The 15,221-nt window shown below is 31.1% G+C and overlaps 3 protein-coding genes across 6 annotated transcripts; 2 read left to right on the top strand and 1 right to left on the bottom strand.

The window, feature by feature from the left end:
• Positions 1-550: 550 nt before the first annotated feature.
• Positions 551-3,394, bottom strand: LOC108838693 (glucomannan 4-beta-mannosyltransferase 7). 3 transcript variants are annotated; one of them, XM_057008441.1, is made up of 9 exons: positions 3,173-3,390; positions 2,556-2,894; positions 2,390-2,488; positions 2,065-2,317; positions 1,884-1,994; positions 1,676-1,812; positions 1,289-1,602; positions 1,013-1,207; positions 551-931 (listed from the first exon to the last, which is right to left on the bottom strand). In XM_057008441.1, exons 1-9 carry the CDS (start codon positions 3,236-3,238, stop codon positions 778-780), a joined length of 1,668 nt encoding a protein of 555 aa, XP_056864421.1. In that variant the 5' UTR covers positions 3,239-3,390; the 3' UTR covers positions 551-777. The 3 variants fall into 3 exon arrangements, with proteins under 3 accessions (XP_056864421.1, XP_056864420.1, XP_056864422.1); XM_057008440.1 differs by having other exon boundaries at positions 1,013-1,602; positions 3,173-3,394; XM_057008442.1 differs by lacking the exon at positions 3,173-3,390 and having other exon boundaries at positions 2,395-2,488; positions 2,556-2,694.
• Positions 3,395-9,323: 5,929 nt separating this feature from the next.
• On the top strand, positions 9,324-11,430 carry LOC108829627 (uncharacterized). Its single transcript, XM_018603246.2, has 10 exons — positions 9,324-9,469; positions 9,572-9,629; positions 9,721-9,755; positions 9,893-9,998; positions 10,084-10,110; positions 10,185-10,315; positions 10,401-10,452; positions 10,533-10,576; positions 10,655-10,818; positions 10,959-11,430. Exons 1-9 carry the CDS (start codon positions 9,462-9,464, stop codon positions 10,800-10,802), a joined length of 609 nt encoding a protein of 202 aa, XP_018458748.2. The 5' UTR covers positions 9,324-9,461; the 3' UTR covers positions 10,803-10,818; positions 10,959-11,430.
• Positions 11,431-13,195: 1,765 nt separating this feature from the next.
• Positions 13,196-15,101, top strand: LOC108834431 (uncharacterized). 2 transcript variants are annotated; one of them, XM_018607764.2, is made up of 10 exons: positions 13,196-13,345; positions 13,528-13,585; positions 13,672-13,706; positions 13,775-13,880; positions 13,973-13,999; positions 14,076-14,206; positions 14,296-14,341; positions 14,424-14,479; positions 14,557-14,716; positions 14,819-15,101. In XM_018607764.2, exons 1-10 carry the CDS (start codon positions 13,338-13,340, stop codon positions 14,843-14,845), a joined length of 654 nt encoding a protein of 217 aa, XP_018463266.1. In that variant the 5' UTR covers positions 13,196-13,337; the 3' UTR covers positions 14,846-15,101. The 2 variants fall into 2 exon arrangements, with proteins under 2 accessions (XP_018463266.1, XP_018463268.1); XM_018607766.2 differs by having other exon boundaries at positions 13,229-13,345; positions 13,490-13,585.
• Positions 15,102-15,221: the final 120 nt, after the last annotated feature.

The raw sequence follows: 15,221 nt of genomic DNA, 5'->3' as shown, positions 1-15,221 counted from the left end.
AGCGATTCACGAACAAGAGATTGAAGCTCAACAATTAAGCTCATCCTAATTTCCAAAATCAGAAATCGAAATTGTATAAACCCTCAACTCACTTTCTAACGAGTACCAAGGGAAGCTAAAATCTGACACTCGTTGCATTCAGAGCACAATAATAACTCTAAGAGTCAAAACAATCTTATAATCTATAAAAATCCATAAACCAGTATGTATAATGATTTCTTAGTATAAGGTAATTATTGGATTAAAATTCAACACTGAAAAAGAAATGGAACCATTTAAAACAAGATAATTGTGATGGAGCTCTGATCAGTGTTTGTGAGTGTTTTTCAGGTGAGGACAAGTGGATAGATTAATTTTCAGACATGGTTAGAGTTATGTGTAGTTAATATGCAGCCACGTGTCGGCTAACTATCATAGCTCATGTGACAAACAATCTCCCACATCCTTTCACTCAATTAAGAGTCCGTGGTGCTTACGTCACTTTGGTTATGAATCTCATGGCTGATGATTTATTGATGTTTTCAATATGAAGAAATAGAAGCATACAAAATCCAAGTCAAGAGGATTTGTATTGGTCACTTTTGAGATTTATTATTTTACAAACACTCATGTAGTAGTAATAATAATACATACAACTGTTGTATATAGCACTTTTCTCAGACATCCCCAACAAAAAAAGGTGTTCTCAATATGGTATCAAAGACTATCAACTAAAAACCTTTTGAAACATATTGAGATTTCTTTGATCTATCTATCACTTTAGGAGGAAGCAGGAACTCACTTTCCCACAAACCCAAACCCAACAACGAAGAAGGCTGTGGACTGCAATAGAAGGTACACATAGAGATAGAGTGTGTTCTTCCCATATATGATGTCGTAGCATCCGCAGAACAACAGGTACGCTCCAAGCACTAGCTCTAGCACATGCACCCTGCAACAAATAATAGCATCCGGTTTAAGCTCAAACTCGCTTAAGGCTCAAACCAAATTCAGTATGTAACGTCTACTTTACCTATCTCTGAATCTAACATGAGGTTCATTATGTACTTGTGCAATCAGCTTCGTCTTGAGGCCATCACCTAGTTTCTCTGTCACAACCCATTCTTGTACTCTTCCTGTTTCAAACAAGCCCATCACCAGAGCCTTTGTCCTAAGCATGGACATTGCATTCTCAAACAGAACCCAAAACACCAAAAGGTAGATTGATCTGTTAACAAAACAAGACATTAAAATACAGCAAGTTATAATGAACTTTGTGTTGAAAGAGCAAGAGAGAGAGAGGAGAGACCTTGGTTTACCGACTGCTATAAAGAGAGTGATCAAAGCAGGAAGATAAAACGCAGCCCATTTCGGAACTGTGACTTCTGGAAACAGAACAGTTGCTGGCAAGATAACACAGTAGAAACAGAAGGTGAGGATGTGAGCCACGACCTTGCGCATAAAGAAGAAGCTGTACAACATATACAACTTCTTCCCTAGAGAAACATTCTCGCTTCTTATTATTTCTCCAGCCATTTTCCTGAATAGGTTGGCAGGGCCACAAGTCCATCTATGCTGCTGGCTACGGAGAGCGTTGAAGGAACAAGGTAACTCACTTTTCACCTGCAGATAACACACTCAAAAAGATCAAACAAAACCGCATAAAATCAAAGAAAAGAGAGGAATCTTCTATAACCTTGAGATCATCTATATATAGTAGTTTCCAGCCCCTGAGTGTGGCTCTTACAGCTATGTCCATGTCTTCAACTGTTGTCTGGTCATTCCATCCTCCAGACTCATTCAACGCTGAGATTCTCCACACACCAGCCGTTCCTGCAACAGTTATAGACTATAAGGAGAAGCTTAGTCAAGAAACAGAAGAATGCACAAAGTTTATACTATACCATTGAAACCAAAGAAGGCAAATGTTGAAGATCCAACTTGTTGCTCTACTGTGAAGTGGTAGCCTAGAGACATCTCTTGCAGTCTTGTCATCATGCACTGATCCGCATTCACTGTGATGATGCCATGAGATTTGTTAAAAACATCAAAAATGAGGGAAGGTGGTGTAAGGAATGTGTTTACCAAACTCCCAACGGCCTTGAACAAGTGCTAAATTGGGATTGTGAATCAAGAAAGGAACGGTACGATGGAGGAAGTCAGGATCAGGCTGGAAATCAGCATCAAAGATAGCAATATAGTCACACTGCTTCACATAGCTATGCTTCATTCCCTCTCTCAGGGCGCCAGCTTTGTATCCGTTCCTGTTATCTCTTATCTCAAAGGTTATGTTGACGCCTTCTCTTGACCATCTCTCACACTCTTGTCTCACAAGTTCCTGTTTAAGTAACTCACTTTAACACAAAACATTCATAGGTGTAAGTGTCTATAGAGGAGTTTAACAAAGGACCTTACTGGCTGAGTCTGTGGAGTCATCAAGCACTTGGATTATTATACGATTCGATGGCCATGAGATTTTGCAAGCAGCTGCAATTGATTGCTCACAAACCTACAGAAACTCCACCAAATGAGTGTTAATAAAATATCAAATTAGTATAGTTTGCTTAGGTTGTTACCTCTTTTTCATTGTACATAGGTATTTGCACAAGAACCATAGGGAAGCTTTCACTGCTACACTCAACATCATCCTCCTCCATAGCTTCCCATTTGTAAACTTTCTCTGGTTTTCTCTTGAACAACTTGACATACGCTACTACAATCCCCATGCATAGCACCTCAACGAAGTACATCACAGACATGATCAAGCATAGAGCCACCAGAAACTCGAAGACAGGCACAACTACTAAAGCTCTCGCTTGCTCCCACCAGAGGCTGATTCGGGTAACAACGACATCTTCTGATGCGGGCATGGACTTGAAGGCGTGGAAGAATGCTTTAGAGCTCCGAACTTGAGACTTCAATGAGAAGTAAGAAAATTAAAGAAAAGACCATAAATTGGCCCTCGAGTTTAATAAAAGCTTTTTAATGTTCTCGAATCAACAAACCAAATCACTTCTTGACTACTAATACACTAAATGACAAAACTGACTGGCAAGATCTGAAGCAATGCAGCGATCAAGAATGAGCAATGACGTAATGGGTTTCAATATATATAAAGAAAAGAAATCAAAAGCAGCCGTAGATGACAAGCATGATGCAACATTTGTCATAGAGTTAGAGAGAGAGAGATAACCAGAGAGAGGAGCAATGAGGAGAACTTGTCGTGAGCAATACGGTGGAAGCTTGTAAGAGGAGACATTGAACAATCTCCTGTCCTGCTCCACCAGATCGCAGCTTGCCTCTGTTTCTTTCCCCCGTCTCTGTCTTTCTCTCTGGTCTTGGGAGTCAACTGGGAATTTTCATCGGCCAAATGGACCAATTCTGTTTCTTTAAAATTATTGTTTTCTTATTATTGTATCAAATTATAGTTAGAAACTGATAACTACTTTGGCGTACTCACGTTGGAAACAGAACAAACGATGTTTGGCTACGTATCAATCAATACTATTAAAAGGGAAACAGTCTTAAAAAATCGACTTATACAAGTTGTTTGGACCTTTTCATTTAACCAATTAACTAGGATTTGACCCGCGCTTTAAAAACGCGGGTTTATTTTTCTTTTTCTTTTTTATAAATTTTGAATAAGTTTGTGAAATGAAATATTTTCATTTATTTTTTATTGTATTGTTTTATTTTTATTTTTATTTTATAAATGGGTATTTATGTTTAAAATTAAACTTGATTTTTTTTCAAAAATTTGAAGTGGTATTTTAAATTTTTTCAATCAATTTTCACTTTTATGTACTGAATTTTTGAAAGATATAATTTTTAACAGATTTAACTTGTGAATAAATTAATATTATATTCTTTTAATAATTTAAGTCTTTCATTATCAATATTAAAATATTTTCAGAAAGTTTTAATTATATTAAGAAAAAAATAATAATAATTATGTGTAAATATTTGTTAATATTAATATTAGAACTTGGCCCAAATGAAAAATGTGAACTTAGATAAATATTAAAATCAGCCCAAATAGCCCAAAACCGTGAAATTAAAGGAACAAAAAAAGTTTGGGCTTATAATTAAAAGACCCATTAATTGAAAATGATACAAAATAACAGAAATACCCTTAATGAAACCTGCAACTTCCTTATAACAGAAGGGTAGGTTTAGTAAAAAAACTAATAGGATCCTACTTTAATAGTATAGATATTTTGGTCCAGCCTAATATTTCCTAATATTTCTCTAACTATACTAACAATAGTTAATGCTTTCTAACTAATCTGTTATTTTTGAAACTAATTAATTAAATTTATATGAACATTAAAATTTACTTAACTAATCTTTACGGGTTTATGATATACTAGAATGTTAAATACTATAATTTAAGTAACTAATCTTCACAGATGTATTAAATAGTATATGCCAAATTCAGTTATTTAGTTATCATTTATGGTGGGTTCTATTAGGACTGAAATTAATTTTACTATTGTGGTTACTAATTTGATAGGATAACCTATATATTTAATATAACTAATTTAAGTATAAATAATTGAGATTCAAATAAATGTATTTGTCCTTTTTTTAACAACAAACGTAATTGTCTAATTATAAATTTTTGTACGTAGATTTTTAATGCTTTTGTTTTAATACAACCAACCGTTGGGTCAATAATTTAATTAGTTTTAAGTATATACTAGATTTTGATCCGCGCTTCGAAAGCGCGGGTATTATTTTTCACTTTTATGAAATATATTATTTGTTTGTAATTATTGAATTTATTTATTTTAATAAAAAATTATAATAAATTCGATACATAGAGTGTTTCTGGTAAACTATGTATTTATCTAGTTTTGTTTTATTCGCTCTTCAATCAATATATTTATTTGACTTGTTGTTAAAATAAATGATTATATACTTTGATCTCTGCACCTCCGCGGATGTATATTTTTTAAAATATGATGATATTTGTTTTTTATGTAATTATTAGGGTTTGGCAAAATGAATCCGAGGAACAGAACTGATACCAATCCGTAAATATAGTACCAAACCTGAACATAAATTGATTAAATATTCGAATTATTCAAAATTTTGTTAGTTAGAGAACCGAATCGGATCCGAACCAAAGTATTAGTGTACCTGAATTTATCTAAAATAGATTTATATACTTATATATTAATTGGTTTAAAATACATGAAAATATATATAGATAGTCAAAAACAAATATCTGAAATAGTTAAAGTATACTCAAATCACCAAAAATACTTAAAATAATTATTGATTTTGTATCCGAAATTTTAAATCAAACCAATTGATATGTTAAACTTAGGTATTCTGACATATGTTATTTAAATTTATAGGTAATATATTACTTTATTTATAGATTTTGAGAAATTTAAAATATATAGTGATTTAAAACTTTAAAAATAATTTAAATAGGTTATCCAAACCCAAACCAAACCCGCAAAGATCCGAATCAAACTCAAACAAAAATTTAGAAACATCCTAATAGGACTGAAATCTTTGACCTCGAAAACCCGAAACGCAAACCGATCAGAACCAAACCCGTATGGATGTCTGAAAACCCATCCTTAGTCATTATTATATATCTTATAATTTCATCATATAATTAATCGTATTTTATATGTACTATCATATAAGTAATCATATAATTAATAGTATTTAATACGTATCATCAGATAAATAATTACATATATTATATTTTAAAAATTTAATATGAAATATAAAAACCATAATTTGAGTTGGTATTTTAAATTGGGCTTTATATTGTATTTTTCTTATGTATAAGACAACATTCTTTTATAATGGACTTAATAACTTTAAGCCCATTACTTTTTTCTGTTTAATACTACTATCTTTGTTTCGAAACAAAATATTTTTTTAAAAAAGACTACAATATATGTTTCCAAACACACCAAATTTTTTTAATATTCTTATCCAAGTATCCAAACACACCGAAATTGTACTTCAGCTTTAATAAGATAGATATAAAGAAACAATATATATATATAATATATATAAAGTGTGATTTACCTCGAGGAGGAATATTTTCGTAACGATAAGATAACTGTGGGGATGATCAACACGGACGCATGTTTGCTTTTGTGGGGTTGGGGGGAAAAAGTCAAATATATTTCACTGAAAATTGCCAGATTCAATCGTAAAGTTCCCTAACGCCCAAGATATTCAAAATGTCAACGTTTCCTCATTACCTTTCTTCTTTGATAAATAGAGGATCCTAAGCTTATTAATGTTCATAAAACCATGGATATGGTTAATCTATCTCAACCAAGATATTCAAAACGTCAACTTCTTGATTGAGATAGATTAACCATATCCATGGTTTTATGGACATTAATAAGCTGGACATAAATAGGTCTTGGACTCTTGGTGAGAAGAAAAACATAAATTTAGATCATGTATCTGCATCGGTGGAATTTCTCAAATAAGTTTCTAATCCAATCAATATTAATATTTATTATTACTTATTCAATCAAGGTTTACTAAATTTACAGCTCTACCATTACAAATAAACATATGCTATTAGAATGAGAAGAGTTTGGATTTTTTTCCAAGTTTGGAGATGCTTACTCTGGATCTTGTTTCATAGAGCAAGTCCAACAATGATATTTAAAAAAAATCCTATTAAAAATTAAAAATAATCTAAAATCATGTATGTATAAAAACAATCTAAAATCATGTAGGAGAAAAAAGGAGAGTTCTATGCAAAGAGTTTTTAGATACTAATTCTACATGTGTCATTTATTTGTTGGCTTTTGTATTTAAAGAAAATTAAAAATATTAATTTTATATAAAAATTTCCTTAACTCTTAGAATTCTGGCAATTTCTCGTTGTTGATGCGGCAATTTATATCTAATTTTTAAGATATTCTTTCTCATCACTGCAGTACAAATATTTTAAGAGCTTGTCCATCAAATGTTTTTCATTGAAGTTCTTAAATTATAAATATATTAAAATAATGAAAAAGGAGTAAGATGCTTAAATAAAAACATCCAAAATAGCTTCTAATATTGAGTTGTCATATGTCAACGGTTAATTGGTTTATTTTTCTTAACATAAATAAATTTAAATTACAAAACTATACATTGACTAAATTATTATTACTTTTGAGATTAGAACCTGATTTTGAGATATTTACCGTTGATGTTGTTTTAAATATCTCACTAGATTTTGATCCGTATTTTGGAAACGCGAATTTTTTTTTAATTCTTATTTTTAAGATATAGAAAAATATTTGGTAACTATAAAATTATGTGTTTTAAAATTTTGCAATCCTAGTGTTTTCATATCTTGGAAGCGCGAATTTTTTTTTAATTCTTATTTTTATGATATAGAAAAATATTTGGTAACTATAAAATTATGTGTTTTAAAATTTTGCAATCTTAGTGTTTTCATATCCGATCTAAATCCGCGGACAAATCTCTAAATAAAATGATCCGTATATAATCAATTTTGGATTTTAGTAAAATTCCGCTAGTTGAGTATTAGTTGAGTCTTATGTTGTTTTAACTAATCACTAGATTTTGATCCGCGCTTTGGAAGCGCGGAATATTTTACGATGAAAAATTTCACTAATAACTTAACAAATATTTTGGTAATTTTTAAAGAGTGTGTATTTAAAATATTTTTGCATTTAAATCAGTGTTTTTAAATTCAACCCGATTGTGATTATACCAGTTAATCCGGAGATCTGACAATTCAATTTAGGTTTTTAAAATATTTATTTTAAAAAAATCACTAAAACCCGAGACTAACCGATTGAACTGATGGATGACCGATATGTAATCTAATTGGATTTAAATTGAAATAGTTTCATATTTTGTAGTTTTATAATCCAAATTTTAAAGTTCATTATTTTGCAATTTATGAAATTATAACGTTTCTACAAAATTTTAAAGAGAAAATGATAGATATAAAATAACTAAGATTAATTATTGTATTGTTTGGAAACATTAATAGTAGTATAAAATATATTGTTTGGAAACATTGATAGTAGTATAAAGAAATAAGTATATTGTTTGGAAACATGGATAGTAGTATAAAGAAAGGAACATTAGTGATTTAATATAAATTTAACTATAAAGTATAAATGTGTATTTAATTTAAAAACTTACAAAATAAATGTTAGGTCCAACAGAATGTTTCTGTTTTAATAAAATAGATATATATATATATCCAATTGTAACAAAATAGAAATTAAATATAATATAAATATAATACAAAATTAAAATCAATAAATATTTAAATGTTTAAAATGATGAAATTAACTTCTAAATTTGAAATAACCAAAAAGCATCAAAAATTATAATTACATGTGAACAACAAAAGTATGTATATATATAAACGATTATATTTTTATCAAACATAAATTACTAAATTGTAATAGACGTATACATTGATGCTCAAATATCTTCATCTTTTTAGTATACATCCTCTCAAATATTGATCCATTACAACAAGATAAAAAAATTAGTTTGAAGAAATATCTATATAGCTAAATTTTTGTAAAAATCGGAGAATCACATATATCCACAATTCGTTTAAACATTAATAAATATATTAGAATACTTTAAATATAACAATTTAACTCAAATTGGATTATATATTGGATCACATGTTGGTTTAACAGATAGCTGCCTCACACGTTTTAGCGGGTTTTGCAAGTTATATATGATTTTAAAATAACGAGGCTTTGCTTGCAAACTAAACTGAATTACATCATAGTGGTTACTGGTTTAACCATGGTCCCGGTTAGGGTCCATGTTTGATTTTAAAACACTAAATATAACGCTTCATTTGTAAAGTTTAAATGTAGATACACAATCAAAAATATAAATTTATATCATATAAATTTGGACTGTTACAAAATAATCCTGCGCTTTAAAAGCGCGGGTCAAAATCTAGTGAATAATTAAAATAAACATTTGTGTGCTACTTTAAGATAATTTCTTTGTAATCTTGAAAAGAAAAAAAAATCATGCTAAAAACAATCGAGAAGAAAAAATGCTACTTAAATTCTAAGATAAAGAATAAAAAACTTCTATATACAATATATAAATTTTGCTATTCACCTGCTTGTCATTTTTCTTCATTTGCATAAACAAATGTAACTTTTACGCAATTAATCAGAGAATATCTTCTGCAAGTTTCATCTTAGGAGAATGATCATCTCTCACCATACACACTTACTCTATTGGTTATGAAAAACAAGGCGAGAGAGATGTCCAAATCCTCCAACTATTGGCCTTTCATTGTAACTGTCCTAATGGGCTTTTCTTCTAATATTGTCATTTCTTTTCTTGACGGAGAAGTGAAGCAAAACAAAAAAAGGTTTGATAGGTAGTTAGGGCATTACGGGAAAGCGAAAGGGGATCGTAAAGACAAAACAGGATAAGGAAACTGTTTGGGAAACGGACGCGCGAGACCAGAGAGCAAAATGTCCAGGTAATCTTTCATGATGTTTCTCTAGCTTAGGGTTTTGTTTCGTTCTTGTTGATTTGGTTCTCAGGTAGAGCTTTTGAATCTGACTTATTTGTTCATGTACAGAACTACACGCAGCTCGGAAAAACGAAGGCTCCAGTATCTACAAGACATCCAAAGTTTGGTACGCACTCGATGTTCATTTTGAGAAAAGAAAAACAACTTTTTTTTGTAAATTATTATTCTTACAGAGTATTTCCTGTGTCTTCTTGCAGCAAGAGGAGATCAAGTTGTTACAGATTACCAATGAGTATGACTCTATCCTTTTTTTTTTTGGTTTTGTTTTGGGCACCAATGTTTTCAGTCGACAGCAGAGTTTTGACTCTATCCTTTTTCGCTATGCATTTCTTGTCCTTATGGAAACAATTATTATTTTTATCATTCCAGGAAACTGAATGGTGTTGGTTTCGATGATATGAGCTTCACCGAGCTGGCCTCACTTAGAAGTATGTTGGATGAGGGCTTCCGCATTGTGACAGAAGAAATAGAAAATGTTTGGGGCTTTTGTTTTCTCCAATTCATATTGGTTTGACTACTCTTGTTTAATAATAACCCTTCCTTCCTTCCTTTTGTTTCAGGCATACGACAAAGTAGCAGTCAAGCGGGTAAAGATATCATCTTGAGTTCAAAGTTTTAACCCTTTTGTGTGATATATCGATTTTGACCCCCTCCATTTCAGATTTTTGAGGACGATCTTATGGGGGGAAAGGACTGGATTGATAGAATAGACAAAGAAGATTTGGCCTACCAATCCCTTCTAGCGAGGAGAAGAGGAGCTTTGAGGAAGAAGGCTAGAGAATTCCGCCTCAGGTAAAAAAAAAGAAAGAGGCTAGTTGTTTTTATGATGCCTCCAATTGTTCACCTCTTCTTACACATATTCTTCTTCTGGATTCAGCCCTCCAGAAACCCAACCTTGGCGTAGCAATGACCCTGACCCTGAAAGACTGGTGAGTATATGCTCCCCCATAGTCTCACCTCAATGTCCCTCTGTCGCCTCACATTAATTGCGTTTTGTCTGTTCTTGCAGGAAACTCTAGAGATCGAGAAAGAGAGACTACGTCTTTTAAACGAGTATGTGAGAATTTTCTTTTCAACTTTTTCTTTTTCGCTGCTTCTGTCTTTTTCATTGTTGGGAGGTGCTAATTGCAGGAGAATGATTGGTAAAGAGCTTGACGGTATGAGTTACTATGAGCTGTGTGTGTTGAGCTCAGAGATATCGACTGCTGAGATAAAAGTTGGAGCGATGAAAGATATAAAACATGCTGAAGAGATGGAGAAGGCAAAACGTCCAAGCTAGGACGACGGTCAACAAGGTAAAAGAATATTATTTTATCCTCTGTCTTTTTTTCTTTTCTTTTTTTGAATTTCAAAACTATATCTGTCCTTTTTTTTTTTTTTGTCATCAACTATATCTGTCCTTTTCCCTGACTATTTCTTTTTCTTGTTCATCAAGGAACGACCAATCTCCCGAGGACAGATATGATCGTGACTTTAGAGCATTTTCATTGAGAACTCTTAAGAAGGGTTCACACATTTCCCAAAAAAAAAATATTAAAATAAGCAAATCTTGTGAACCTCTCTCTTGCAAAGTTTTTCCCGGTGAACCCTTCTCTCCTGAGATTCATCACTGTAGTATGGGCCCCACGTATCGTGGCGGCCCACGATTGGTCTATTTTTTTTTTTTTTAAAAAGAAAAATCAAAAAGAAAAATAAAAAAATTTAATAATTAAAAATTGAAAAGGTGAACCCCAAAAAGGGGTTCTCCAAAAAGAGGATGTTGTTTAATAAAAGAGTCTTGTGACTATGTACTTGGATAATTTTTATTGTTTTTTTCTGGCTCTTTGTGTTATGTCTCTCTGGTGATATGATTAAACTAAAGAATTATGGTTTTGCTAGATTCTATATAAAACCTAGGTTAGGCTCCAGTTTTCAAAGGATCAAAATGACAATACCCTAAATACTTTCGCATTATAAACACTAACTTCATTGAATTTTCGCGCAATACAATAAATATATATTCGAAGGACAAATTCACATTTTATAATATGTATTTTCTATACACCAGATAATCCATTGCTAAAACAATTGATAACATCTCCATAATGGTAATGTTTTAGATTCAAGTCTTGGTATGGTTTGTTAGAATCCAATTTTTCATATGAAAAACTATCTAAATTTATGTTAGATTGTAGTTTTCAATTGATTTAACGAAAACTAGATCTTGATTATCGTTTTTCAAGCGTGAGATATTTTATGATGAAAAAATTCATTAATAACTTAACAAATATTTTTTTTTACTTTGTAAGAATTTTGTATATTTAAAATATTTTGTATAAGTGATTTTAAATCTGACCTAGACCGACAATCAAACCGGTTAATCCGGCGATCCGACAATTCAGTTTAGATTTTTGAAAATATCTATATTTAATACTTGCAAAAATCACTAAAACTCGATACTAACTCATTGAAGGGATGGATAACCAATATATAATCCAATTTGATTTAAATTGTTCTAGTTTTATAATTTATCACCATTTAATCCAAATTTTAAAGTTCATGATTTTGATTATGATTTTGTACAAAATTTTGATATGAAATTATGAAATTGTACAAAATTTTGTTAGAGAAAATGATAGATATAAAAGAATTAAGAAATATAAATATGTCTTGATCATATTACTCTTTTTATATAGCGTAATAAGCTTTATTATAATTGTTTTGTGTAATTTATCTTATTAATAATTTGGTTCATATTATAAGCGATTTAATTTTTTTTCACAACTAATGTCAAACATTTTTATAATTGTTTTATGTAGTTTATCTTGTTAATAATTTGATTTATACTATAATCTGTTTAGATTTTTTATTTACAATTAGTGTTAAGTATTTTTCTTTAGATAACATATACTTTGAACATTTTTTATAATTATTTTATTATTATATTTATTGTACTATGTAGTTATTTTAAATGTGTAGTGTTTATATATATAATGTAATGTCTATTACTGAATTATTATGATACTTAAATAAATGATATAACCATTATTTTGGCAATGTAAATGAAATAATCCAGTCTACTTAATTTTTGCTGGTTTATATATTTTATTTTTTCAATTATTTAATTTATCTAAATAATTTTGAAAGAAATTTGCATTTTAAGATATAGAATTTTGGTTTGTATTGAATATATGATAAATATTCAAAGAACTGAAATACATATTACATATATAGAGATAAAATATTTTGGTCGAGAATAATGTAATTTCATAATTTTAGTATTCTAAAAATTTACAATAAAATGTCCTTTTAATAATTCATCTCAGAATAGTGAATAGAGCTTACAAACTTATAAATTTAAAAATTATAAGAATATATAGTTTCTAAACTATATACGTATATACACTATGATATTGAGTATGATAAATAATCAAATGAAATATGTTTAATAACATAATGTACCAGGAAATTATTAATATTATATAGGATATATATGATTATATACTAAGAAAACAATAACGATGCACTATAATAAAATATGAAGCTTAATGAAATAGGTTCAATGTTATTTATAATGTACGAGGACGTGTGTTAATAGTATATCTAAAAATCTATAGATATTTAATTAATGAATTGTTTAATTCAGTTCAACAAAATAATCTTCTAATATTGTTTTTTTTTCATTTCTTTTCTTGACGGAGAAGTGAGGAAAAAAAGAAAAAAAGAAAAAGGTTTAAGAGATAGTTAGGGCATTACGGGAAAGCTAAAGGGGATCGTAAAGACAAACCAGGATAAGGAAATTGTTTGGGAAACGGACGCGAGACCAGAGAGCAAAATGTCCAGGTAATCTCTCATGATATTTCTCTAGCTTAGGGTTTGGTTTCGTTGTTGTTGATCTGAAGTAGTTATCTATTGCTGGGTTTGGATTCTAGAATCTGATTAGCTTAGCTTAGGGTTTTGTTTCGTTCTTGTTGATTTGGTTCTCAGGTAGAGCTTTTGAATCGGACTTATTTGTTCTTGTACAGAACTACACGCAGATCTGAAAAACTAAGGCTCCAGTGTATACAAGTTATCGAAGAATTGGTAATGCACTCTATGAGAATAAAAAAGAATAAAAAAACAGAAATTTCGTATTCATTCTTACAATCTATCTTTTGTGTTCTTTGCAGCAAGACGAGATCAAGTTGTTACAGATTACCAATGAGTATGACTCTATCCTTTTTCCCTATGCATTTCTTGACCTTATGGAAACAACTATTATTATCATTCCAGGAAACTGAATGGTGTCGGTCTCGACGATATGAGCTCCACCGAGCTAGCCTCACTTAGAAGTATGTTGGATGAGGGCTTCCGCATCGTGGACAAACAAACAGATCAGGTTGGGGGGTTTTTTTTTCTTTGCACCCTCTCCAATCATCTTGGTTTGATTACCCTTGTTTATATAATAACCCTTCCTTCCTTTTGTTCCAGGCACACGAGGATTTAACAGTCAAGCAGGTAAAGATATCATCTTGAGTTCAAAAGTTTTAACCCTTTTTGTATAATATATCGATTTTAACCTCCTCCATTTCAGATTGTTGAGTACGATCTTATGGGGGGAATGGACTGGATTCGAAGACTAGAGAAAGAAGATTTGGCCTACCAATCCCTTCTAGCAGGGAGAAGAAGAGCTTTGAGGAACAAGGCTAGAGAATTCCGCCTCAGGTAAAATTAAAATAAAATTAGAGGCTAGTTGGTTTTATGATGCACCCATTGTTCACCTCTTCTTATACATATTCTTCTTCTGGATTCAGCCCTCCAGAAACCCAACCTTGGCGTAGCAATGACCCTGAAAGACTGGTGAGTATATGCCCCCCCACATATTTTCACCTCAATGTCCCTCTGTCGCCTCACATTAATTGCGTTTTGTTTGTTCTTGCAGAAGACAGACATCGACTCTCTAAAGATCGAGAAAGAGAGACTACGTGTTTTCAACCAGTATGTGAGAATTTTCTTTTAAACTTTTTTTTTTTGCTGCTTCTGTCTTTTTCATTGTTGGGAGGTGCTAATTGCAGGAGAATGATTGGTAAAGAGCTTGATGGTATGGGTTACTTGGAACTGACTGTGTTTAGCTTTGAGATATCGGGTGCTATAATGAAAGTCGAAGGGATGATGAAGATAAAACGTGCCGAAGAGATGGAAAAGACAAAACGTCCAAGGCCGACGGTCAACAAGGTAAAAAATATATATTATTTTATCAGCTCTGTTTTTTCTTTTCTGAATTGTACAACTATCTTTCCTTTTTTCCCTCACTATTTCTTTTTTTTGTTCACCAAGGAACTAATCTCCCTGGGACAGATATGATCGTGGCTTTAGGTGGCAGGTTCTTGGCTCGTGCCAACATTAAAGAGATGAAAATCGTTTTGTTTAATAAGAGAGGCTTGTGACTATGTACTTAGATAATGTTTTTTTCTGGCTCTTTGTGTTATGTCTCTCTGGTGATATGATTAAACTAAAAACTTATGGTTTTGTTAGATTCTATATAAAACCCATGTTAGGCTCCAGTTTTCAAAGGATCAGAATGTACAATACCATAAATACTTTCGCATTATAAACACTAAGGGGATGTATTGAAACTATGATTTTAAAAGGTTTTGGAGTTGTTTTAAAATCCCATGTTATTCAACTAAGGATTTCAAAAATTCTTTTCAAATCACCTGTTATTGAACATGTAATTTAT

This window comes from Raphanus sativus, chromosome 4 (assembly GCF_000801105.2).
Source record: "Raphanus sativus cultivar WK10039 chromosome 4, ASM80110v3, whole genome shotgun sequence".
NCBI lineage: Eukaryota > Viridiplantae > Streptophyta > Magnoliopsida > Brassicales > Brassicaceae > Raphanus > Raphanus sativus.
The sequence above is the reverse complement of the archived record's forward strand: the minus strand, read 5'-3'. Positions and strand labels throughout refer to the sequence as shown.

Bases quoted from the DNA above. Each gene is read 5' to 3' on its own strand.
- LOC108834431 (XM_018607764.2), top strand. The intron at 13,881-13,972 runs GTTGGGGGGTTT...CTTTTGTTCCAG, and splicing joins TGGACAAACAAACAGATCAG to GCACACGAGGATTTAACAGT. The intron at 14,000-14,075 runs GTAAAGATATCA...CCTCCATTTCAG, and splicing joins AGGATTTAACAGTCAAGCAG to ATTGTTGAGTACGATCTTAT.
- LOC108838693 (XM_057008440.1), bottom strand. From the start codon at position 3,238: ATGTCTCCTCTTACAAGCTTCCACCGTATTGCTCACGACAAGTTCTCC. The intron at 2,318-2,389 runs GTCCTTTGTTAA...TTACTTAAACAG, and splicing joins CCACAGACTCAGCCAGTAAG to GAACTTGTGAGACAAGAGTG. The intron at 1,995-2,064 runs GTAAACACATTC...GCATCATCACAG, and splicing joins TCAAGGCCGTTGGGAGTTTG to TGAATGCGGATCAGTGCATG.
- LOC108829627 (XM_018603246.2), top strand. The intron at 9,630-9,720 runs GTACGCACTCGA...GTCTTCTTGCAG, and splicing joins TACAAGACATCCAAAGTTTG to CAAGAGGAGATCAAGTTGTT. The intron at 10,316-10,400 runs GTAAAAAAAAAG...TTCTGGATTCAG, and splicing joins GCTAGAGAATTCCGCCTCAG to CCCTCCAGAAACCCAACCTT.